The sequence below is a fragment of the Dendrobium catenatum genome, unplaced genomic scaffold (assembly GCF_001605985.2).
Source record: "Dendrobium catenatum unplaced genomic scaffold, ASM160598v2 fragScaff_scaffold_1470, whole genome shotgun sequence".
NCBI lineage: Eukaryota > Viridiplantae > Streptophyta > Magnoliopsida > Asparagales > Orchidaceae > Dendrobium > Dendrobium catenatum.
The window spans coordinates 750,983-778,051 of NW_021319932.1; the positions used below are offsets into that span (position 1 = coordinate 750,983).

Genomic DNA, 27,069 nt, shown 5'->3' on the forward strand with positions numbered 1-27,069 from the left:
GTGTATGTTGTTCGATGTCAAAATTTTGGCACATTCAAACATTTTTATAAATTAGCAGATATTCCTAAATGCATTCTTAGGGGGAAATGAGTTAAATAAAAAAAAAAAACGGAGGCTAGAAAGTGAATGTGCAACTATACATCCTAAATCTTCCCTGTCAATGGCTTTCTTTCACAGTTAATAGAAGTATATCATTGCTTCAAAATGGAGTGGTAGAATAGAAGGAAAGGGGGGTTTTGTATGGTATATTAGTAAATATAGAAGTTTAGGCGTTGGTTATGTATTTTTAATTGTTTTAGGTGTTATGTATGTAAAAATCCTTTTTTAAAAAAATAGTCATCTATGCCGGTCCCAAGCCCAGATGAAAAAGGTTGAGAATTTTTTCTTAAACTCAATAATTTGTGCCCCCACATGAAAAAAATCCTAACTTTGCCCTTGACCATTACCATCATCATGCATCGTTCCTTGTAAACAGATCCCTACATTGATTAAAGAAGTTTATGCATGGAAGAAATATATTTACTTTGGTTAATAGTGAAATTAAAGGATATTTTTTGTTGATCTCCATGATTTACAATAATATGATGGTGCCAAGCTTAAATAGGTTCTATCTTATTGTTTTCCATGAATTAAAATAATATGATTATACCAAGCTCAAAATAGTGTTATCATTTCACTAAATGAAGTCTTTTTTGTCTTGGCTTAATGGTTAAGTTTATGCCTCTTATGAACTAAGGCAAACTTTACATATTAAATTGTTAGTTTAGGTCATCCACGACATTTCTATATCAGACCTAAAGAGAGAGCATGTTCAAAACAAAATTTTAAGCTCAATCAACTAATTATAAATCGAAAATCACATTCATATTCTGCTCATAAGCTCTAGTTATATTTCAATTCCTCTAATAATCATTGCTCTGCTCTAACAGGTACTTTAAGCTTCTATAGTCCATCCTAACGATAAAATATTGACCCAATAAGTAAAGCTGTCACTTTTAAATAGCCAACACTATTGTCATCAATGCCCTATTATAGATTATTCAGCCTCGCTCTAACCATCAAAACCTAACTGAAGTAAGCTATGAGTTTGTGATTTTGTATGAGCACTACCCCCAATTCATTAGGGGTGTCAATAATTGACCCGACCCGACAACCCGACCCGAACCCGACCCGAAAAATCCGGGTTCGGGTCAACCCGTTTAACAAACGGGTCGGGTTCGGGTCTTAAGTTTCAAAAAAAAAAGCAATGCTGCGACCGTGCGACGACTCACGACGCCGACGAGGCCGTGACGCCTTGTCCGTGAGGCTGCGATTCATGCGAAGCCTTGTTTGCGAACGCCGAACGGCGACTTCGCGGTCCGCACACGCACCGGACATCGGCTGCCGTCAACGTCCCGCCGAACGGCGACTGCAGCATCTCTGGCACCCCCAAAGGGGTTCGCGGGTCGGGTCGGGTCAACCCGGCAACCCGTGCGGGTCGGGTCCGGGTTTAATTTTTTGACCCGTTTACCTAAATGGGTCGGGTTCGGGTTGACCCGTTTATATCCGGGTCAAATCGGGTTCGACCCGAACCCGACCCGTCGACCCGAATTGACACCCCTACAATTCATACCCCGATGCGTTAGTCTCTAACACGAAAAATTGGCTAAAATCTGGTATGGCCAGGATCGATACTGTACTCATGATCTTCTTTAACCTCTCAAAGGCCAAGGTAGCTGCCTCTCCCCACAATAAACTATTTTTTTTCAGTTGCTTTGTCAATGGCCAGGCTATGGTGTTGCACCCCATCACAAATCTCCTGTAATATCTAATCAATCCTAAGAAGCCCCAATGCTCCCTTAAATTCCTAGATAGAGGCCCTTTCAACATTGCTTCAATCTTGACATAATTAGTTGTCATGCCACCCCCCATACCCCAAGTACTCCATAATGGCCCGTGTGCAAAATAATACTTCTTCAGATTGGCCCTCAACTGGGGCTTATGTAACACTTTTAAGACCACCATCAAGTGCTCCAAATGCTCATCATCTATCTGATCTGCAATATACCAAGATGCCATCAAATAAAATTAATATGAACCTCCTAAAATATGGTCAGAACACCATGTTCATGAGAGACTGGTATGTATCGCGGGGGAGGGGGTGGGTTGGTTTGGCTAAAATGCAACACCTGAAACGCGTAGTGCCCCTTATGAGTCCTGAATGCAATTTTTGGAACTTCCTTCTCTCTCATCTTGATCTGATGGTAACTAAACTTCAGGTCCATCTTTGTAAACACCAATGCTCTACACAACTTATCTACAGCTCATCTATCACAATCTCCTTGTTTAAAACCCGATAATCAATACATAAAGTCTAGCTCTCATCCTTCTTTTTGTCCAATAAGACTGGGTTAGAAAAAGGACTTATACTTAGCCTGATGATCTCTGCGTCTAACATCTCTCTGATTAACTTCTCAATCTCAAGGATCTGAATTAGAGCTTACCAATAAAAAAATATGATTGCTTTTTTGTTATGTATGGAGTCTCATATCATAGGATTTTTTATCATTTCCCGAAAATATGTAAAACCAAGTAATAAGCACACAACCCAATAATTAATTAAAATATTACTTCTTAAATCAATGCAAGATAACAAAGAACAATATACAATAAATCATATAAATATATATATATATATATGCATCAATGTCTATACTAATTATTTGTATCAATTTATTGTTCTATAGTTCATCATATTTCAATCTATTATATCAATAGTAATAGTCAACAATATTAATGTCAATAATAATATATTAATATCATGATTAATAATATTAAATAGTTTTAATTATTGTAAATAATATTAGTGTTAATTATAATATTAGTACATTGTTCGTAGCAGTATTAGTATCAATATTTAGATATTCAATGAGTGTATATTGAGGGCATCTTGCTCCTACACTTATGACTCATAATCAATTTACTTCTTATAATTATTCTTGAATCATGTGAATTAGTCCCCCAGACACCTTATAACTTCTAATCAATCTCCAGCTTTTTATGACTCCAACTCAGTAAATCATGTGGATCAGTAGGTATCACATGGAGTTATCATATCGTGTATTTAATATCATTCAATACTTCATTTAAAATGAAATAAAATTATATTAAATTATTCAGAATGTTCAAATATATAACATGTTAAAACTTGTACGAGGAAAGCTTATGAAATAAGGAAATAATGCATTTTTTACAGATTTAATAGAGATAAAATTCATATAAATCAAAATCATTAAATACAAAAGTAAGATATTAGTCACTTACAATGAATATACCAAAATATTTAACATGAATAATGACAAACAAATATGATCCAAAGACGTCTCTATCTCTTTCTCCTATATTTTATTCCCCTATTTCAAGTTCTTCTTAGCCAAGCAACCAAATGAGGGAGCCGGTGGGGTGAGACAGGAATATTTATGAATATATAAGTACTATTCATATCTTAGCACAACAATGCTCCCCAGATCAACGCCAAAGCGCACTAATTTAGAATTTTTCATGTTTTTCAAATATATTTATTTCACATATTTTAGTTTATTACAGTTTAAGCCTTTTGAGGTATGTGCATTAATTATCATCAACATCATTAGTAGCTTGATCACAATTATTTTGAGAGTAGGACATGCCCTTTGAAATTCACATTGAATAAATGATTTAAATGTAAAAAAAAATATTGGACATTTATAGTAAACAACTTGCAATCAATAATAAAGTTAAATTATATTTTAATCATGTTAATGCTTATAATAAATATTATTATATGATGCATTTTTCAAAATCATAAATATAGCCTATTTTGCATAAGTCTTATATCTTGAAAATTTTTTTTTTATAGAAATTGTATTGTATCATGGCATATATTCTAACGTAAAATATATTAGGATGACTTCAAAATCTATACACCATACAAAAAATATTAGAATTTTTTATTTAAAAATTAGGATGGGGACAAAACACTTAATTTTTTAGACATGTGATAGATTTTGAATTCATCATGATAATGTTCTATGTCAGGAAGACTTGATATATATATATATATATATTCCTTTTTATTTTAATAGGGTCTATTAAAATCCTTTAATTTATAATAACTTTAATTTCTACACATGGCCATCTTAAATTTTGATAATTTTATTATTTTTATTAACATCATAAACAAATGTAACATTTAAAATAATTTTTCATTAATCTATTATTTAAGTGTAAATAATATAGTTGATTTACTATTCTTGATCTCAAGAACGAATCTCATTTTTTCATTTTTTTTTTAATTTGAGTTTTAAGAAGGAGAACTCAAGTTATTTGAATTTCAACCTTCGTGCTTCAATATTTTTAAAAGTAAAAGGCAATCATTTATGAATAATTACAATAAAACAAGCAAATCCTTATAGTTTGTTACTCCAAACTTATAGTTTAATGCAAGAAATGGTAAAAAGTTTGAGCTAAGTTATTCTCCAATAAAGGAAGATTTTACCAAAAAAATATTTTCATCATTGTCATCTGTGTTGTCAAAATCATATGGATATTTTGCAATTGAATAAGGGAAACTTAGGTTTAGGCTTCTTTAAGATAGCTTTTTTCTCGCTTATGAAAATAGCTTTTTAATGTAAAAATTAAAATTTTGTACTATAAAGTTATTTTTGTACTATAAAGTTATTTTAAGGAGGAGTAAAAAAATTGTCTTAAACAAAGCCCTAGTTTTTTACAGCTTTCTTGATGCTTTGCTTTTGAGACCACAATTATAATTTTTATTTGACTATTACTTTTAATTTATTTTTGTGCTAAAAAGTTATTTTTTATAGTAGATTTAAAAAAAACTGATTTCTCTATAGAAGCTTTAAAATCACCTTCATAAAAAGTCACACTCGTCCCAAATGAGTCCTTAAAATATATGAAGTTCAATCTTTCACACTTAACTTAGAGAGATTAGAGAGAGTCGCCTTAGATGGTTTGGTCACATAAAACGACGGCCTTTCAATGACCCGATTAGGAGAGTAGAGATATTAGATTTAACTTATGTTAAGAAAGATAAAGGCAGACCTAAAAAGACTTGGTTAAAAAATATCAGGAATGACCTTTCTTTATTAGAATTAAATGAGAATTTGACATTTAATAGAACACAATGGAGAAAAAGGATTCATGTAGTCGACCCCACGTAGTGGGATAAAGGCTTGATGTTTTTGTTGTTGTTGTATATTATGAAAGCATATAAGAAAAAAATAATTATATTATGTAACTCATTAGTTTTATTAATATTTAAAATTTTCATAAATTAGTATTATTTGATAATTGTTGCATATGACTAATTCCACGGCATCCTTGTTTTATGTTTATCTCCTTGTCATGGGCCTCTCCTCCCTCGTCAGCGACGCATGTCTTCGTGCGCGCCGTTTCATTCATGTGGGTCCTTAGCCCCAAAAATATCATAAATACTTAACTAATAGCTCTGATCTGAAATGAGTAGTTTCTCTCGTATCGTCTTCGTCGTTTTCCCTACTCCCTGAGCCGAAATAACGCTGGGATCAAGTGATTAATTGCAGCGAAAATGATCGCAAATTGCCTCCGAGCGAAAGCGGCAGCTCAGGTATGGAGCTCAAACTATACGTGAAATCTTTCCCTTTAATTATCTTCTATGTTCTCGCTATTCTGGATAAGCTCCTTGGCTTTTGCAGATTTTATTGAGAATTAGCGGGCGATGACAGACGATTTGCTGTTTTGGGTCTAATTTGGCTCTCGGTTCATTTGCAGGTAGGATGGTTGTGGAGGAATGGGATATTGCCGCAGGCTGCAATGTCGTATGCGAGGTTTATGAGTTCGGAGGCATCTCTGGAAGCCGAGCCGAAGGAAACAAAGGGGTATGGGGAGTTTGATGTCATGTTTTCGGCCTCTATTGTTGCGGCAGTAAGACTAACTATTTGTTATTGTTTTTTTTTTTTTTGGCGGGGGGATAATATTATTAGGTTTAAGGGCCACGATATGCTAGCTCCATTCACTGCTGGATGGCAGAGTACGGATTTGCACCCTTTAGTCATTGAAAGATCTGAGGTAAACATTTTTTTCGTATCTTCAATCAGTTTGAACTTTGCTTCGTTAAAGCCAAAGGTGATAATGAATTTTTTATTTTTATTTTGTCGGTATATGATTTCACCTTGAGGCACTTATCTTTTGACTGTTTATTTGATTGATTTTGATGCCAGTGCAACTTTGCCTTAATATTAGAGAATGGAGCAATAAAGTAAACACAACAAAAGAGAAATACTAATATATGCATTCCTATATTACAATAGTATTGATGCTTAGCACACATTGTAATATTTCATGTGGTAACATTCCTCTACAAACTGAAGAAGACATATGTCAGCTTGCGTTTTGCCAAAATATAAGCAGTCCCTAGTGATGTGGTCAACAAAAGGGAGGCTCTTGGTCCAACTGGTGAAATCTCTCAACATTTTGATGTTGTTACTGACAAGGAGATCTCAGAGTTTTAGGTGGTTGTGGTCGTTTGCTGAACATCAAGTCAACGATTATGGCTGGAGTTTTGAGAATAAATGGCTAGTTGTAGATATGTTTTCTTAATTTGAGAAAATCAAGTTAGCAACCATGGGTTGAATAGTTCAATTATTGGTGTTTGTAGCTTGGTGTAAAAGTGGCCATGTTGTTGGAGTAGGAAATAGGTGACCAATGATGGGTGAGGAAAAGTGCAGAGAAGGTTGAGTGAAAGAGGCGTCAGTGGTGTGGCTTGGATAGTATGACTGTAGCTTGTAAATTGTGATGGATGAGTGTGTGATAGTGTAGCTTTTCAGGAAAAGAGAAACATGAGAGGTGGGATGATTAGGTTTTCTCGATGGATGGAAGATGAAAGCTTGGACTTTGGCAAAGTGCTAGTGGTGGCTCTATTGGAGAGCTAAAGGTGCTTGAGGATGATGAATTCACTTATTACAAGGAAGGTTTTGGAAGGTCTCCTGATATGGAAGAAGAAATGACAGAGGTCTATCTGCTGCAAGGTTTATGCCATACTCGAAGAAATTGGAAATGGTCATCAATGATATATACAAGAGAGAGAAAGGGATGGTTAGAGGCAGGTGGTTTTCTTACAATGATGAGTGTTGAGGCTTGGGGATCGATGAGAAGATGAAGAGGGCATCGATGATAGGAAAATTAAGCAAGGATCATGGACGAGGCCTTGAGGGGAATGGAGCAATGCTAGGGTAAGAAGAGGAGGACTGATGCTAATAAAGGTCGAATGTTAATGGTACATCTGTTAAGGAGATTGGTGGAGAGATGTTTTTGAGGCAAAGATTGAGTTCAAGCAGCTTTTGTTGAAGTTGCTATTTAGCTAAGAGATTGGTGTTGAGGATTATAAGAACGAAAAAGCAGGGGAGATTAGTTGATGGTCGGAGAAGATAAATTAGCTTGGAATGTTGAAGATGGAGATATGAAGAGGAGGTTTATGGTGATTGCTGGGATTGATGATTGGCTTTTATGGGGATGTAGTTTAATGGAGGAAGGAAGGTGAATTTTTTTGGTTGCTTTTAGGAGATGTTGAATTTTGTGAAGGTGAAGATGTGTTAGATGTTGTGTTGGGAAGGGTTTGAATTAAAAGGTTGTAGGGGCCTACTACTTGTTTGTTATGTTTTGAAAGGGATGACATGCTATTGTAAGTTAATGGGGTGAGGGATAAGGCTAATGGTTGTGATCCATTTTGGCAATGATTGTAGTTTTGTGATTGTGGAGGTTGAAGTTGATTGGATGGATTTTTGAGATTGGTTGAGATGTGCTACTATTAGGAATCAAGAGGAATGGTGTGGGAGAGAGGCTAGGGAGAGGGTGTGGTGAGAGGCGCACACTTGCGGAAGAAGAGAGGCCATAGGGTTTGTACATATGATGAGAAGGAGGTTGACAAAAGATGGATTTGCAAAAAACAATTCAACATACTCGGTAGTGGCGCATCCATGGTGGTGCGACAGATGGGAGAGGAGTAGCACTTGGGGTGGTGGGAGCTGCAAGCGCTTGAGGATGCAACGGTGAGTGAAGTAATGTGAACATGTGTATGAGAAATACAACGTGCATTTGAGAGGAAGTGGAGGCTGCATTGTGGTTGTGATTGGCGGATGACACGAGGAAGTTCATACATAGAAAAAATCAAGAGTAGGTTGAGAAACTTGGGGTTCGTGATGTGGGCATGAGGTTTATAGCTGTGCAAGATTTGGCTAGGGTGATAAGTGGTGTAGATTTGAGAGGCAAGTGTTATATGCGAGAGAGAAGGCTCATATGCTATGTAGTCATAATTTTCGGGAGGTAAGAGAGATAGAATGAGATTGGGTGGGATGGAGATGATGGCTACTCATATTCACAAAATTCAAGCTTTATATTGGATTCATTTTCTTCTTACATGTGGGCCAAGCACATAGCATAATCTTTTATTTCTAGCATTCAAATTTTCTTTACTCTTGGGAGCTATCCTGGGATTGTCCATTCGCGGTCAATCTAGAGATAACTCTCTAGAAATTTCTCTCAAATCTTCCCCCAAGAATGCCCAATCACATTTAAGATTATCTTCAAAAATTAATGCATGCAAGATTAATTACCATTTTCACTAATCTTAAAGCATTATCATAGATCTTCCAATAAATTCCACTATGATGCATTGTAAGTTAAACTTCTATTTGTGTAGCACGCCTCATTTTTAACATATGGAATTGACTCACAACTTTCCAAGACACCTTAACAATATGTTATGTTCACTCATTAATTATTTGTATGAAATGTCAGCCGCAAATTTTTTCCTCATATTACTTTATTGCTCAGTTGTACAAATGAGGCTAATTCTCACAAGCTTTATGTTATATTTTCATGCATCTCTAAAGTTTTGTCTCGTAGAGGCCTATAGGCAAATTCTTTATTATTCACTCAATTTGTTTTGGGCTTAGCTTTATCCTCACAGCTCCATTTTGCATTGTACTTGAGAATTGATATGTTTCTCTCGAACATCCATCTAACACCCAGACTTCCGCTCAAGAGCATAATACAACACCTTTTTTTAGGGGACCTTCACTATGACATCATACAACCATGCATGAGGTTGAGTGCAGCCAATTTCCAAGAGCCTAGAATTTTCCTACTAACTGATTCTATGTATACTCATTGCCGTTGTTTTGGTACGACGACTAATGAGATTTCATACATTTAATTTGAACTAGTTCAACTTCAAGTGTCTGTTGCATATAAATACTCTTATAATTTCATTGATGAGGCACTTTTTTAACACTTCTAGACCTTTTTATGCTCTTATTGGATATTTAGTTATTCTCTATAACTTCAAATCTTAAACCTTCTGCTATTGCTGCAAGCTAGCTTAAGAGAATTCAATTCAATTCTAGGTGTTCTGCTCCATTTAACTTTGTTCTCTCTCTGCATCTTTATTTTTCTCTCTTACGTATTGTATATACTATATTGTAACTCCCTGAATAGTTTATGTGGCTATTGTAATCTATACTTGATGCGAAACAATATGCAAAGGAGCTTGTTAAGAAATTTAAAGAAGCATTGATAACGAAATTACACGTAATAACTTATTGAAATGACAAGTCAATTTCCTTAAAGAATTTCAGTTTTCAACTAGCTTAGGCGAGGAAGTACATGTAGATTAGCTAAACTCCAAGATAACCAAAGATAGTAGTAATACTAAAAGCTTTTAATCATAAATCCACAACTTAATAAAGAGAGTTTTCACCTTGGGGAAGTGTCACTCGGCTACACTAGGCTTAGCGGAAGAAAGGTTTTAGCAAACCCGACGATGCCACGAGAACGGTAGCAACCACAACAGTCTTGATCCACGGGAAGGTTATCGGTGGCGAGGACGATGGAAATGATCGACCGTCGATGCTCCAATTGTAATTTGGTTGTCGGCGATCAATGACGCTTGCAAGGGTAGGAATCACTCTTTCCAAGTAATCTCCCACGGTGGCGTCGTCTTCAAATCCTACGTCAAAGAATGGTGACCGTAGGATATTCAAGCTTCCATCGGCGTTGAACACAAGACCCCACTCAAGCTCCGGATCCGCCATGCATGCTTGTGGTTTGTGGAATCCTTCAAGGGGTAGAGGTGAAATACGTGGCGTTGCGAGAGAGAGAACTTTGTAAAATCGAAAAGAAGAAAGGGGAAGGAGAGAGGGGACGGGATTTCCCAGAGGAAGAGGGGCGGCGGCTCAAGGAAGGGAAGATTAGGTTAGGGAGAAAAGAGAGCAAAGGAGTTTTAATCCAAAACCTGAAATTAATTTCAGGTTTTAAGTGGATTTGGAGGGAAATTTCAATTGAAATTAGTTTCAAATTTCAAAGGAATTAAAGGGGGAATTAATAGGCAATTATTGGAGGCTCCTCTATGATGGCCGGCGGCATAGAGAGGATGGGGAGGGATTTAGGGAGTTTCCAAAGATGGAGGACGGATTAGGAAAGTTTTTATAAGATCCAATTTATTTGAATTTCAAATTGGGATCATGAATAAAAAACATTCCTTAATAGGATTTCCAAATTTGGCAAGATTTTGAAGTTCAAATTTTGATTTTCAAATGGAGCCAAAATCTTCATGTCATGCTCAACCTAATTGGGAAGCTTTGTGATGATGTGAATCATCATCAAGATGGCTGGACGGTGAAATGGATGGGCGGCGGCAAGGGGAAAAGCTGGACGGGTGGGGTGCTGTGGACGGGTGGGATGAAGTAAGGAGCTAGTATTTGATGGTTTGGGAAGAAGGCTTAGGAAACAAATGTGGTGTTGAACTTGGATGGTGGTGGTGCTATGGATGCCGTCGGGTGGGGGTGAGGGAGGATGTGGAGATGATGAAAACAAAAAGAAAACCACGAGTTGAGGACTCTTCCAACGACTGGTGGGCCTTGCGATGCGCTCCCCTTGAGCTCTCTCCCTTCTCAAATTCTCATACAAGAAGAAGAAGAAGTAGAAACAAAGTAATTTTCATTCAAAATCATTATTAGCTATTACAAGAGAAAAGACTCCTATAATAAGGTCTCACGCATACAAGAAAAGTAAAGACTAAATTGCCCTCAGGGCCCCAACATGACTCAACTCATCATAAGGTTATAAAAGGAATACATAAAATAAAATGCATAATAACTAAAAATATAAACTCTGAATCGTGGCCGTCGATCTGCGATGCTTCTGGCGATACACCTGGGAACAGGCTAAGATTAGGTTACTCCATGAGGAGACAAGAATAATACAATCACATATCTAGCAACTCGTTGTTCTATTTATGTTGAGTGGTCCGGAAGCTAAGAAAGAGATGGTAATGAAAAACTTAACCAATATTTTAGGATGTTTTAGATCTTAATGTGTTTTTCACGTAGTTGCATAGAGAATAATTCAGAATAGAGCACGCATACCTTAGAGATGTTGCTACATTAAAAATAGGTAGATCGATGAAAATCTCTTATTGCTTTAGTAGTTTGTTACTTTTGTGGAACATAATGATAGCTGTGATATTTGTTTAAAGGCTGTTGAGCATCAATTTGAGAACAACATAATTGAAGCCTAGCCACTTGGTGTATTTGGTGGTTCTGTCTGTTCAGTTGATAGAGAATCAGGATGGTTGAATTTTTTTGCTATCGTTAAAGGAAACAAAATCACAAAACCACAAAGGATAATTGATACTATTTAATTTTGATGATGGAAGTACTAATAGTAGAAGAGAGTTTTATTCCTGGGAGCATAGTGGAGGAAGCTATAGGAGAACACAACAGAGGGAAATAAGTGAGAAGGGGAAGAACTTAGGCAATCGTAGGAAGTAACAGGTGAAAGAGGAGAATAAGTTTCTTAGGTGAATGGTTATGGAGGCATGGACATGCAGTGACTTTGCTCATCTGGATAGATGAGTCTATTATGGATCACAGTGTTGCAAATTGAAGCTTGGACATGCTAACTTGGTAAGATTAAGCGCATTCTCACGTGAGTTTTCTAGTGTAATTGCATGGATAGGGAAGCATCAGGTGAGTGATTTGAGAAGAAGGGAGGGAGTGGCTAGGGAAAAATCAATATACTTTGATACCCTGATTTAGAAAAAAAATGGTAATGTGCTATTGATTGAATAGAAGAGCCTATATATGAGCACATCGAACGAATATAAGAAAGGAAACTAATAAATAGGAGAACATGCTAAATTCTGAGAATATAGAAGTATATCTTTCTAATAATGTATTATCTTAATATAACACTTCTCAATCTTGAAATTTCTTATGATAACAGTCACAATGTTTCTTATAAGAAGTAATAGTTGATGTGCTAAGTAATGTTGTTAAAATATTTTGAGACTATTTGCAATCAACCTTATGGTTTAGATTTCCTTTCATCTTGTAGCTCTGCAAGTCAAAGGAAGCATTCTTTGGCACTTCATTCCTGCACTTTACATAGGTCCTGTTGTAAATCTAGGATATTCTTCGGATGATTTTGTCAATTTTGCATATCTAATTTGATGTGAGCTGCAGGGTTCTTATGTTTACGACATTAATGGGAAGAAATATCTTGATGCTCTTGCTGGATTGTGGTGCACTGCATTAGGTATTAAAAATATATTTTGGCTTGTTATGAGCTACTTTTCATTTTCTTTGTCATTGTAATTTGGAAGAACAATATAATTTTTTAGATATTACTTTGTGCTGAGCTTGAAATATTTTTTTTACTGCAAATATAATTTGAATATAACAGTCTAATGTAACAGTAGAACTTATAATTATTAAGTTTATGAATCATTTGCTTAATATTTTGGAGATTATCTCACCACAATTATATGATCCTCGAGATAAATTTTTTTATTTCTATCTACCTGATGTCTTGATCTTTTGTAAATAACCTAAAAATAATAATTTCCACAATTCAAATCAATTCTGGCTAAACAACACAAATTTATATCAAACAATCTTCCACTAACATTTTTATTCAAAGAGATTTATCCTAATTCAAATTATGAAGTCTATCAATTCAAAATCAAACTCAATTTGCAGGAGAAAGCACCAAAAACTGAAATTTACCTTCCTTGCTATTCTCTCCTTCCCTTTTTTTTCCCATTCTTCCCCCTCGGACTGCAGTTTCAGCTCTTTGTTTCAGCCAGTGGCTGATAGGCTAAGGGAATGAGATTTATTGGGATGTCAGAGAAATAAAATCCTTGTTATACGTTTTAATATAACTTAAATCCTCTCCATTCATAAACATCGCAGCTGTCAAAATTAGGTCCGCCTTTGCTTGCCGAAAACAGTGTATTTCCCAAAAGGCTATATTGTATTAGTGCTGTGAACATTAAATTAAATTGGATGAATATTGCGATTAATTAAAAATTGAGAAATCAATTAAATTAATACATTAATTTGTAAACATTATTATAATAATTTATATTAATATAGATAATGTGTGTGTTGGCCCGGGGGGAGCATATGCCAAAAAGGGTTTTCAAGAAGTTAAAGTTTTTGAGTATTATATCAATCTTGATTGATAATGATATACTGAAACTTACAACAAAAGTGAGCGGAAAGAGCCCAAAATAGAAAATATCAAAATTCACTTTGTTTGAGTTCAGACCCTACATCATTGTGAGAATAGAAAGCACACTTAAAAGAAGAAACTCGATTTCACCTCAAAGAGAATAAATTACAAAAAAAATCTTCTTATTCTGTCGTGACTAAAGCTGCTAATCCTTTAGAAGCCATAGACTCTGAGAGTGAAGGAGCATTAGATTCTAGAGGGTATGTGAGGAATGAAGTGGATCTTTAATATCAAATATAAACCCTAAACAAGAATCATCCTGATGTGAAACCAGGAATTATTTTCTTAGAGATTAATAAAGTTTGTATGAGCAATGATAAAACTAATTTTAAAGCTTCTCAAAATTGAAAACTCAAGAGAGATCTTAGAAGTCAGCAATGCTTAGGCAATCCATTACAACTAAATTTGCAAGTTCTTTAAATAACAACTTAAACAAAAGTAATGAAATGATTAGTCGACTAGAATCTGGCAGTTAACAAAGCGATCGTCTCACCTTGAGGCTCAAAGGCACTCTTCTACGTCTAGGGTTGTCAGAGGAAGAAGAACCATACAAGAAACGAAATCACTCCAAGGTAGACGGCGCCAACGACCCGTAGTGATGGCGAGGGAGGCGGCGGCGGTGGAGGTGGGGAAGCGGGTGGATGTCCGTTGATGGTCCAATCGTAGTCCTGGAATTGACCGTCTATGACGTCCACGAGAGTGGGAAGGATGCGGTTCAAATAGTCTTCAACCGTGTCGTCGAAGCCAAATCCAACGTCGAAGAACAGTGAACGGGTGATGTGGATGTCTCCGTAGACGTAAAATACCAATCCACTATCAATCTCGGGATCCGCCATGCATGATGGGATTGAATGGGGAAGAAGAAATAAAAAGGCGGGGGAGCTTGCTGTGAGCTAGGGAGAGGGAAGGAGGTCTCGGCTTGGGAGGAAGAGAGGGGGCGGGTGAGGCTATGGGGGAAGAGACACAAATCTGAATTTTAATTCAGATTTCCTAAATTATTGAGGGCTTAATTTCAGTTTCAATTTCAAACTTGAAATCAGCCTAGGAGGGAAAGAATTAAGGGTGTATTAAAAGAGAATTAATAGGGGAGAGAGAGAGGAGAGGGGCCGGCCATGTGTAGTGGTGAGAGGGCTTGAGAATTAAACAAGTGGGGACCACAAAGGGTTAAATAAATCTAATCAAAAATCTGAATTTAATTTCAGAATTGATTATATTAAGTAACTCCCAAATTCAAATGAAAATATTAGGGAAATTGAATTTGAATTTCAAAATTGAGTTAAATTCCAATGAATGACTTCCTAAATAGAGAGAAGCTATCTTAGGAAAGAAAATTACTCCATGGAATTTGAAATTCACAGAGGATGGTGGGGGACGGCGGCACAGCTGGGAGGTTGAGAGGGTCAGCAGGTGGGCTGTCGGGCTGGACGGGTTTCCAGCCGGCTGTGGGGCCAGGTGGGACGGTGGGAGGGTGGAGTTCGGCCTGGCAGAAGGTCCAGCCGGCGGTAGGCTGGTAGGGGATATCGGGTAGGGGCTAGGTGGTGGAAGTTTGAGGGAGAGAATGCAGGGGATGGGCGGGGTTTTGGGAAAAGCCTGAGGAGGGAGATGGAGGTAGGAGAATTGTGGAGGGAGGAGGATCTTCAACTAGGAGAAGAAAAGAAACTCTTCCTCTAGAGCTCACTAAGAGATCTTGGGGGAATTTCACTCAAGAACTCACTAAGAGATAAAAAAATGAAATTTTCATTCATCAAAACTACTTCAAATACAATGACTAAGCCTATATATAGGCCATTCGAAAATAAAAACCATAAAGACGACATGGCCCTTGGGCTACAATAAGCACTAACTCCCTCATAGGGGTACAAATGGAAAACATGAAATATAAATGACATGAATAAAATAAAACATCAAAAATAAAGACTAGGAATCATGGACGTCGCTCGACGACCCCTTTGATGGTAGGTGTGCCGAAATCTCCTATGGATGTCCTCATCACATCCATACATATAGCCATCAAATCTCTATAGGAGGAAATTAACGCAAACATGAATATCTAGAATCCATGGCACAGATTTTGAGATTTGGATATCTTGGCACAAATCTCAATGTCCATTGGCACAATCCCCTTTTGAATCCCTAGTTAGGTTGATGTAGGAAATATCCTGATTTGCTGATCTCGAAGCTTCAACATAGCTGTCCTATGTGATCCATAAAAGGGAATATTTGGGACTCTTCAATTAAAATGAGTTAAAATGCAAGTGGCCCTCAACTAGGCTATGAAATTGACGTGTTTACTCCACTTTGTACCTGATTTTGTAAATTAGATGTTGCCTTTCCGATCATAAATGTTGAATTCACATTTCAGTTATTTTTCAAAATTTAGGTTTCAATTCGATTTAGATAACTTTCATCGTTGTCGTACATTCCAAATATATTTTGCCTTAAAAGATTGAACCTTTTCCTGCTTTAGTTTATGATTATAGTGAGAATTTCCCTCTCTACCTGCTCTTTTAATTCATGCCATTAATTCATGCACTGACAGTATTTTTCTAGCATTCTTCCTAAGTTATGCTTGCCATTTTTGAAGGTGGAAATGAGCCTCGCCTTGTCGCAGCTGCAACCGAACAGTTAAAAAAATTGCCATTTTACCACTCATTCTGGAATAGGACTACAAAGCCGTCCTTGGTATGCACGATTCCTAAATCTCCTACTATTTTTCTTATATTATGTTATTAATGTCTTTCTTGTTTGGTTTCGATTCCTTTTCCTTTATAAGTAATACCTTGAAACTAATGTGAGCTATAGTCCTTATGCCAAATTGTACTGTTACTGTTTTTATTTCTGCTTAGAAATAGATACCATTAATGGAAATGGTAATTTTTTAATCTGATAGGAGCAATTTCTATGCGGTGGACATAATAAAAACATGCAATAAATATGCAAAATTTTTAGGATACAACGTGTTAATCCAAGACAATGAGTGATTACGCTAATGAAACTTGAAATGACAATACAAGTCAATCTGCATGAAAGGCACAATGACTTTTTACTATAAATTGATAACTTAAATAAGGATCAAGAAATTCATGGTCACGATCAAAATTAACTTGTTCGATAGAAACATAGATTATGACAAATATTACTGAACACTAATAAGTAATCACACTTTTAAGGCAATAATGAAAACATAATTGATGGAAGGAAAAAAAAAGGGCGATTTGGAATTGGCTTACAGGAATAAATTTTTTGTAATGAATGCGTTTTCTAGGTGTCTTGGTACCCTTTTATAATAAAAAAACCATTGAAAATTCTTGTCCGTTGGCTGCTGAGGATTCATATTAAAGTATAACCAAGGGCTGATAAACCGTGTATAGAAATAGTTGCAGATCCAAAAACAATGTATTAAATGATAGAAAAAAATAAAGTATTCGTAGATGAGGTGTACAAATTATAATTTCAAAAAATAGGAGAGTAACATACGAAGATCCCAAATGTCTAAATTGTGGCCACTGTGATGGCATAAATTCCTCAACAAAATAGGGTAATTAGTCATAGGCATTGCTATAATCCACCGAATAGAGGAAAGTCATAGGCAATCACAAGTAATCATCCTAACGCCCCACTATACCCCTAATAGTATTATAGAGTGTCACATAAATAAACATAATATTTTCAACCTGAACATATGATTTTTTTCATTATTTGAATATTTGTATAAAACATTAACTAATATTTACATTTACTATATACACGGAAGTATCTAATAACTTCAATTACATCGAAAAAATATTTACAGAACCACTAATTGATGTAGGCAAAGGAGGGGGGGGGGGGGGGGGGGGTTGGCGGGCGGCCGGGTTCATTTTGCTGGCCGCCGGGTTCATCCCCCCCCTATTTTGGCCTTTCGGTTCCTCTGCGTGGCCGGGTTCTCCCCCCTCTGTTTGGCCTTTCGGTCCCTTTGCCTGCCCGGTTCCTTCCCCCTAGCGCTGGCTGTTCGTTGGCTGTGTCCTGCTGGCCTTTCGGGTGCTGCTCCCTTTGGCTGCCTTTTGGCCTTCTGCCTCCCCTTTGCTCATTGGATACCTTGGGCGGCTATTTGGCTCCCTCTCCTCTTCTTTATATGGCGGCACATTTGGCTTTTGGAATTCCTAATTTTTGGCGACACTTGGGCTTCTTTTCTTTAATTTATGAGGGATGTTTTGTGGGCTTTTGGGCTTCGTCTTTCCTCCTATATAAAGGATTGTTTTGGGCTATTTTAAAAAGAGAAGATGTTTTGTGAGAGAATATTTGGAATGTAAAAACCTGAGGGTTTTTAGATAGCTTGCGAGCTATGTCTCCCTTTCTCTTCTCCTCTCTTTGACTTCGTCTCGGGTTTCTTATCTACTTATTCTCGCCATGATTACCACTCCATTGTATCTTTCTTCTCAACTTATCTTATTATCAATGCATTAGGTGTTTAAGTATCTTTTAACATGTCTTTGTTATCATATCATCTATAATTTGTAGTTTTGTCGTTAAGTCGTCCTATTAGTCTTTGAAGTAGGTTAGTTTTGGAAGACTTGCAAATTTTGTATTGGTAGGCAATCTTTTTTGTCTGCATCACTAATACAATAAAAAATAGTACACCAATGAACTGTCTACACACCTCAGCTATAGACTCACAAATAAAGCTAAACAATAGAGTATAAAATGAAATAACTTTAACCTATTCTGATTCGGCCTTTTTCTTTCCTTTTCCTGTAACAACAGTCAGTATGAATATAATTGGTGAGCTATGAGGCTCAATAAGTTATGCAGTTTATATAAAAATTAAATGTTAGATTATAAATATTAAAATAATTGAATTAACTTAGAAATATATACAAAACAACATAGATCATCTTTTCATTCATTTGAAGTCTATACAGAATATCAATATTAATCTTTAAAAATTTGATTAAACTTTAATAAAAATGTTCAATAGAGCCCAAGTAAACCTGACATTATTGATATTGAACAACATAAATGTCTCTTTTGCCTCTTAGGGGTCCTTTTTGCCGCACATGCTATGCAGGTATCATATATCTGGGGTCTAGTTTGCCCCACTTATAATGCAGTGTCATACATGGGGACCCTTTTGCCTCATCTGCAATTGTATGTTGTACATCATTTTATAGCCAAACTTTACTAAATAAATATTCTCTAAACTTCACATATTCATAGTTCATATTTGTTTTGTAGTATTGCAGATTTTCATAATAACATTATAGTTATGCTGTACATTATGATGTGATCTGCATTTTCTCTCTTGAGTTTAATCTACCTATTGTGGTCATCTGTTCTTCATTGCAAAAGCCTTCTGAATTAATGCTCCGAGCTGATCAAAGAAATTGGCTTAGCCTTTCATGCAAATTTTGAATTGTTATGCAACTTATCTTAGCTTTTAAAGTGATGCGTAAATCATCTTATATACTTCTTCATGCAGGATCTCGCAAAGGACCTCCTTGAAATTTTCACAGTTAGAAAAATGGGGAAGGCCTTTTTTACAAATAGTGGTTCAGAAGCCAATGACACTCAGGTTTGTTTTAGTAATAGTTGTGAAGTGCATTTCTTATTGCTTTGGATGATTTTTGTATTCTGAAGATTGTATGAAGCAAAACACATTCAAATGCAAGGAAAAGAAGAATGCTGTAATGATATCATTTCTAAATTTGTTTCCTATAATGGCCATATATTCCATCATGCGATACTTTTAAAGCAATTACTGTTGAAATAATTCTGAATATGTGGACAACACCATTCCATTTATATCAACTCCGCAATTTGTGGACATCAGCTTTCCATCTACAATAATGCAATAATTCGTGGATAGCAGATTTTCATTTATAAAAATCCAACAATCCGTGGACAACAATATTTCATTCCTGCTTAGTAGTTAATTCTATATTTTAGAATTAAACGTTGGTTTCCAAAATTATATCTTTCCTTGATAATTATTTCTCTAACTTTGTATGTACAACTTCTCAACGTATTGTTTTACATAGAAAAAGGAATAAACTGCAATCACATAATCTTTCATTATCTACTCTCATTTCTTTCCATTCAGATTTTCAATATGGCATCAGAGACAATAAGGTTTTATTACCTATGAGGCCGATAGGTAATTCAATATGGAGTATCTTCTTCAAGTTGATTGGTCTTTCACCAACACTGAAAGCCCGTCTTTGTCCAGCAAATGTGATGAAAGTATATTTGGAGGATGTTTTCGGAAAGAAGATGGTGGCACTTGCTAGGAAGCAGCCAGTGATCAAGAAGTTGGCCACTCCAATACTAGAAATCAACCTCAAAAGAAAAAATAAGATTGAAAAAATCATTATAAAATATTGGACTTAAAAATCCAAAGAGAACCAGCAAGAAAGACAAATCACGACAGTTCTGTCATTCCTTTTATAAGCATCTAGAAACAAATCGAGGACAACCAACTATTCTTTCAGCAAAAAATTATTCTTGATCATCATTGAAATAAATTTGCTTGCTAGCTTATAAAGATAAATTCTCAATATTATCATTGCAAATAAGATGAAAACTATAACTTGTGTGATAGACTCATTAGCGTTAGATCATGTACATACAAAAATATCTTCAATAATTACAATCCATGCTACAAGAATTTTAATATTCAAATTGCAGATGGGTCACTATCAAATGTGGTAAGAGTAGATTCTATCATTCTCTTGGAAGATCTGATAGTTGACTGTGCTTCTAGCGCCTAATCAAAGAATCTAGTCGAGATAAAAATTATGTTGCTAATTTCTCATCTAATCTTTGCCACCTTTTGAACTTGAACTTGGGGAGAATGATTGGCGTTATATGTGTTTATGACTCTACCTTCTAAAGAATGATTTATTAATGTTGACCCACATACCAAAAATGGGCGTAAAGAGGAAACATTGACGACTTAAATAACAGTCAGCAGGTGCGACGTGTCACTTGAATGATCAAACAGCCTCCGATCGCCAAACAGATTGCGTCGTTATGATCAGAGAGTCGAATTCACCTACTAGGGAGCTCCTCGTGATCAAATTGAGAGAAAGTGGTTGAAATCGGCGTCCGACACCTGAAATGGACACGCGACGCTACCCAAACGACGTCCGATCGCAAAACAGACTTCGTCGTTGCATTCGGAATGTTCGAATCACCTAAAATCAATGGCAATTTCTCTCAATGAAAATCGCGCGAAGAAATCGGCGCACATCCAGAGGAAAAATGCATGGATTTTGAAGCAACTGCACACAAATCGAAGTAGAACTGAATGCCCTCTCCCTCACTGGGCTTCCTCTATACACGAAACGAGGACTTCCTGCTGAATTTTTTTCAAAGCCGCCCAACTTTGTTTCAAATTGAAGAGATCACATGGTTGGACTGGAGGACAACAAAACAAGTTGAAAATTGGATGCAATCATAGCCGTTGATTAATTTTCAACTGCTGCTTGGAGTCTGATTTAGACTTAAATTGCATCAATTTGTTGACATTTGAGTTTGAATTGAACTCAATTTGGATCAATTTGAGTCGATTGGAGTTCAGTTTGGTTCGATCGAGCTAATTTTATGAAATTAAACTTAAATCAAGGCCAATTTGAGTCAATTTGGGTTCAACAAGGTTCAATTGAGTTGATTGAGCTGAATCGGGCCTACTTGGGCCCAATTAGACTCGATCCGAGTCGGGTTGACATGAAAATTTTGTGAACACATGACTAATACAATTTCATCTACAACAACCCAACAATCTATGGAGGTCAGATTTCTATCTACAATAATCCATCAATCAGTGATCTATCTACAATTATCCAATAATCTCTATGGCAACAACATTCAATTTTTCTTGTGTAAAGATTGTTTAGCTGTTTCTCGACTTATTTATGTGCAGCCTGTCAACTTGTTTTTTACTCAGACAAATGAATAAAATTCAATCATTTGTTCTCTTATTTTTTACTCTGCTTTCTTCCCATTCTAATTTTCAAGAATTACCTTTTGGTAGATGTTGAATTCAAAAGAGCAAGAATGATTCCTATGTTCTGCCAATAATAGTACTTTTCATTTTTGGCTTCTGCTTCTTCTATTTCTTCTTTTTAACCACGTGTAGATATAGGTATGAGAAGCCAACTTGAGACGTAAATTGCTTTAATCTCAGAAAAAAGTTGTTAAATTTTACTCTCAAAATCCTCAGGTACATCATAACATGCTCTTTATTAGAAGAATCAATTGGAACCGATGAAAAAGCTAATAATTTGTCAAATATTTAACTTTATGATCTAGATTCCTTTTTATTCACAAATTGAACAGTCTAGAGTGGTAACTATCAAAATTATTGTTCTCTTATTGAACTATTAATCTGGTATGTGACTCCTGGATATTGGTACAGATTATGTGGGTCATTCACATCTAGATGCTTTATGCTTGTTCTTAAATGCCTTTAGGAACTTCATTGGCATCATAGCATATCATTTTGGTCATTTTCAGTGACAGCTGTAAATTTCTGATTTTCTTAAAATTCTATCCATGCAGGTGAAATTGGTTTGGTATTATAACAATGCATTAGGAAGACCGAATAAGAAAAAATTCATAGCAAGATCAAAATCGTAGGTGATATAAAAGGAGGAATCAGATCTTTCTTTTTTGTATTATTTGCACTTGCATTATTTATTTGATTTGGTTTTCTTCAATGATGGTGCTTAAACTCTTCTATTTCATGTATTTTATATACAGATACCATGGATCAACATTAATAGCAGCAAGTTTGTCCGGGTAAAACATTAAACTTCATATTTCTTCTCGGATTTTAATCAAATTTGATTCACACTTTTTAGAGGGAGTGAACTTGGGTATTTGCACACAGGGTTCCTAAGTTTTGCTAAGCAAATTTTGTATGGGTCGAATCTATTGTGCATTTATTTATTAATCAGATCATTTTCAGCCTTCCAGCTCTACATCAGAAATTTGATCTTCCTGCTGCTTTTGTACTGCATACTGACTGCCCGCATTATTGGCGTTTCCATCTACCAGGTAACCATCATTTTATGCATGTTTATCCTTTTTTGACTTTTGAAGTTTAAAAAGAGCTTCTACTTGAGCTGCAGGTGAAACCGAGGAGGAGTTCTCAACCAGGCTGGCCAATAATCTGGAGGAACTTATTCTTAAGGAGGGTCCGGAAACGGTAAATTTCCATTGGTTCCTGAGCCAGAAGTAAACGATTTATTGAAGAATCCAACTTCGTACACTGTTTGTACTTTTTCTCAGATTGCTGCCTTCATAGCAGAGCCAGTCATGGGTGCTGGAGGTGTCATCCCTCCACCAAAAACTTACTTTGAGAAGGTGAAGGACCTTAAAATTTTTTTGTATGATCCGAACTAGTAGCTGTGCTTGTTTGTTTGTGTAACTTGCAACATTGACACTATTAAAGAATCTCTGTAGAAGCTATATGAGGAAAACATGTTGATGGTTTTGGTGTACAACCGATTGAGTCAATGTGGTGCATCTGGTTTGCAAATTCTGTTGGAAGTTTACATTTGTTACTCCTTTTTAACACAAGTGGCATTGAAGTTGAAATAAAAAAACTTTTTTCACTTTTCATGGGGAATTTGAACCCCTCATCTCAACTTAAGTTGGGAGAAATCTTAACCAACTACCATGAGCTATGTGCTCACTTCCAACTTTCTTGCATCAACTATGATTTTGTCTATATGGCTACATACTGATTTCTCAGCTCTTTTCCTCTAGAACATTCATATGTCCTTGTGGGCTCCGAAAACTCGGCCCCGGCCTCCACCCGCACGTGTTTGTGCTTTTTCTTCTGGCGAGGGAGTTTTAACATAATTAAGTTCCGGGGTAAATTTTGGAAGGCAGATGGGTTTGTAGATAAGACAGTACCCAGAGATTTCGCCCTCATTTTGCGAGGACTTTATGATCTGAGTTCTGGTTTCCTGTAGGCGCAAGCCCCTATAGTTAAGTACCCCTCTTGATAACGAGAGAGAACTTTCGATTAAGGCTAGTCTTCAACCAAATACGTAGGAATATGTACATTTGGCATATAGTAGCAGCATGGGTTTGGATTTGGATATTTGTAGATTTGATATTTAAAAGTAGAAATTTAACCATCTTGCACTTAAAGCGGATGGTGGGGGAATGGATGATAGACCCGATCAAGATCCCATGGTTCCGTCGTCTCGGGCCATCGTGGTCCCTGGTCTACTTAGTCAGAGGAGGTAGTCGACCCAACCTGATAGAAGGATCCTTGTCGGCAGCCATGGGTTGCTTCGTCCAAGGGGACTTTGTAGACCTGGTGTGAATATTTGTCTAAGGGGAGAAATTTGAATCCACCTTAGCTAACAGAGGGCTTTGTGCCCTATCGATCATATCCTATTGATTCATATCTCAAGGATTTGATGCCAATAAGGATCGTATCGGCTTTGGACATAACCGGTATTTCGTGGTGCCATTTGGCGGCAAAATCACTCGGTTCAAAGGGTTCCGAATCATGACCGTTTATCCTGCGGTGCCATTTGGCGGCAAAATCGCCGGTTAGAGGACATGTACCACGTACGTACTGGCAAGAGATTGTTTGAGAATTGATTCTAGTGATATTTTCGACTAGGCTTTTAGCTCAATGTGAGCTGAAGTAGTTTTTAACTTGTCCACCCTGACAAACTGTTGTGGAGGGTGGATTGATTTTGCCTTAAGTGATTTGATGATTGATTTTAAATTTAAATATCTTAGAGCCTGATGATTTTTGGATTTTTGTGGAATTTGGATTTTGTAGAAGGTTTAGGGCATTTTGAAATATCTGAGAGATTAACCCCTTCGATTGAGATTCACATTCAACACGGCGATCATCGAGGTGTTTGGGGGCATTTTTATTTGTAGTTTGAACCTTGTCAACTATGTCTGGATGTCGACAGAGGATCGGGTTTCATAGGCTTTATGCCTTTGTGAGTGAATTATATTGATTTTAGGCTTTGAAGGCTTAATATAAATGTACTAAAATAAATATATCGGTCGCCATAACCGTATATTTATTTGATGGTTCGAACCCTGTCGACTCCTATTGATCCACATAGAAGGATCTGGTTCGAACTTGGATTCACTTATTGACACGCGTAGCATCCCTAGACATCACGTGTGTACTTATAACATGCTCGTCGGGGCCAATGCAGGTGTTTTAGAATTTCATTGATTTGACATACCTCTTTGTGTACCTGTGTATTCAAGCTACGGTGCACGTGCAGGGGCATTTATTTCAGACTTTATTGACGCCTTCTGTCTGCTTGTACAAAGGTTGTAGATCCGGTGGCGGGGCGTAGCAACTTCTGGATTAAGTTGTTTGATGCTTTGCACAGGTAGATTGTCGTGCATGTAAAACCCGCAAATGCTATTTTAGGCTTCGCACGCTTTTTAAAGCGTCGCGACGAGGTTTAAGTAAAATTTTCAAGGTTAATGGAATTCAACGGAAATAATTTTAGAAAATCATACGCGAAATTCTAATCATTTTGATATAAATAACCCATACATGATTTTGACTATTTTAGGAATTAAAATTTAACAAAGTTTCGTAATGACAACTTTACCCCTCATTTGTATTAAGGCCAAATCCATTTAAGTGAGGGTAGTATGGTAATTAGCAAACCCAAATTCTTTTATTAGGCATAACCGACCCCTCCTCCCTTCTCATTTTCAAGCAAACGAGCGGACTGAACGGGACAGTCGGACGGACAGCCGGACGGCGGATTCCGCGAGGGCGCTCCGGCGACATTTTTCCGGTGAGAAAGTTACGTCAAAATGAAGAGGACGACGAAAGGATTACTCCGTTGGTGATCATTAAGGTGTGAAGTAAAAGACTTTGTCGAAGTGACGTACCGTATTTGCTTTGATGTAGGTGTTCAGAACCCAGTTAAATTTATAAGTGCTTTAAAATTTTTATGCTTAGAATGCAATTTTATGTAATTATTTTCTTGTCAAATATTTTATTTACTGTCAAATATTTTTATATTCATGCTTTAAAGTACCCTACAGTTTCATGCTTACATTTCATGCATTCTTGAAAAGAAATTAAGGTATATGAATAAATGAAATAAATATGAAAGGAAATTGAAAGGAAATGAAAAGATTTAAATGGAATAAAATTTTCATGTTGCATGTTAATCCGGAAGTACCAAAATGGTAATGGTAAAGGGGCTTACAAAAGCCAAATGGTAATGGGGCTTGTAAAATTCAAATGGTAAAGGAAATGGCCAAAAAAATTTGACTGCGTACCTGATCAGTACGAAAAAGGGGTACTTCCGGGACGGGTTATACATTTAGCATAATCATTTTGCACTTTGCATTGCATGTGAAAAATATTAAAGAAAAGAATGAAAGGATAGCAATGTTTATGGAAAAGAAAAATGACATTTTATGTTATGACTTGTTTAATTAAATGAATTAGTTTCTAATTGTAAATGTTTTTAATTTATGCATATGTTGACCCCTCGTCCTTGAAGGCCTTTCAGATGTTAAAGAAAGGTTGTGAAGGCTTCTTGGCTTATGTTAAGGAGGAGAAGAAGGAAGAAAGAGATTTGAAGGATATTCCAATTGTTCAGGAATTCCCAGAAGTGTTTTCAGATGATCTACCTGGTTTACCTCCAAGTAGAGAAATAGATTTCTCTATTGAGTTAGTGGCAGGAGCTGAACCTGTTGCTAGAGCTCCTTACAGAATGGCGATTAAGGAGCTTAAGGAGTTGAAGGAGCAACTGGAAGAGTTGCTTGAGAAGGGTTTCATCCGACCTAGTACCTCTCCTTGGGGTGCTCCTGTATTATTTGTGAAGAAGAAGGATGGAAGCCTGAGACTTTGTATAGATTACAGAGAGCTGAACAAGTTGACAGTGAAGAACAAGTATCCTCTTCCCAGGATAGATGATTTGTTTGATCAGTTGGAGGGTGCTTCAGTGTTTTCTAAGATTGACTTGAGGTCAGGGTATCATCAGCTCAGGATTAGAGAGGAGGACATTGCAAAGACTGCTTTCAGTACCAGATATGGGCATTATGAGTTTGTAGTAATGCCCTTTGGTTTGACAAATGCCCCTGCAGTATTTATGGATCTCATGAATAGAATCTTTCAGCCTTCTTTAGATCTATTCGTGATTGTATTCATAGATGATATACTTGTGTACTCCCCAGATGAAAGGATGCATGCAAATCATTTAAGGTCAGTATTGTATACCTTAAAAGATAATGACTTGTATGCTAAATTCTCCAAATGCGAGTTTTGGTTGAAGAGTGTTAAATTCTTGGGGCATGTGATTTCTGAGGGGAAGATATCTGTGGATCAGCATAAGGTGCAAGCAATAGCAGACTGGCCAAGACCTGCTACAGTGACTGAGGTTAGGAGCTTTTTGGGATTGGCAGGTTACTACAGGAGGTTTGTTGAGGGATTTTCACAGATAGCAATGCCACTATCCAGATTGACTCAGAAAG

General features: G+C 36.5%; 1 protein-coding gene across 4 annotated transcripts in view; it reads left to right on the plus strand.

Moving 5' to 3' along the window:
* The first annotated feature begins 5,469 nt into the window (after positions 1–5,469).
* The window catches only part of LOC110109905 (probable gamma-aminobutyrate transaminase 3, mitochondrial), a 46,956-nt gene continuing 25,356 nt past the window's right edge, over positions 5,470–27,069 (plus strand). For 3 of the 4 annotated variants that reach the window (XM_020841120.2, XM_028700210.1, XM_028700209.1), the window contains exons 1-11: positions 5,470–5,626; positions 5,791–5,897; positions 6,003–6,087; positions 12,540–12,612; positions 16,175–16,272; positions 19,049–19,141; positions 22,129–22,202; positions 22,330–22,368; positions 22,538–22,626; positions 22,701–22,777; positions 22,861–22,935. In XM_020841120.2, coding sequence (XP_020696779.2) covers positions 5,588–5,626; positions 5,791–5,897; positions 6,003–6,087; positions 12,540–12,612; positions 16,175–16,272; positions 19,049–19,141; positions 22,129–22,202; positions 22,330–22,368; positions 22,538–22,626; positions 22,701–22,777; positions 22,861–22,935 — 849 coding nt within the window. In that variant the 5' untranslated portion in view covers positions 5,470–5,587. Of the gene's footprint in view, positions 5,627–5,714; positions 5,898–6,002; positions 6,088–12,539; positions 12,613–16,174; positions 16,273–19,048; positions 19,142–22,128; positions 22,203–22,329; positions 22,369–22,537; positions 22,627–22,700; positions 22,778–22,860; positions 22,936–27,069 lie in introns of all 4 variants that reach the window. The other variant, XM_020841121.2, reaches the window with a different exon arrangement.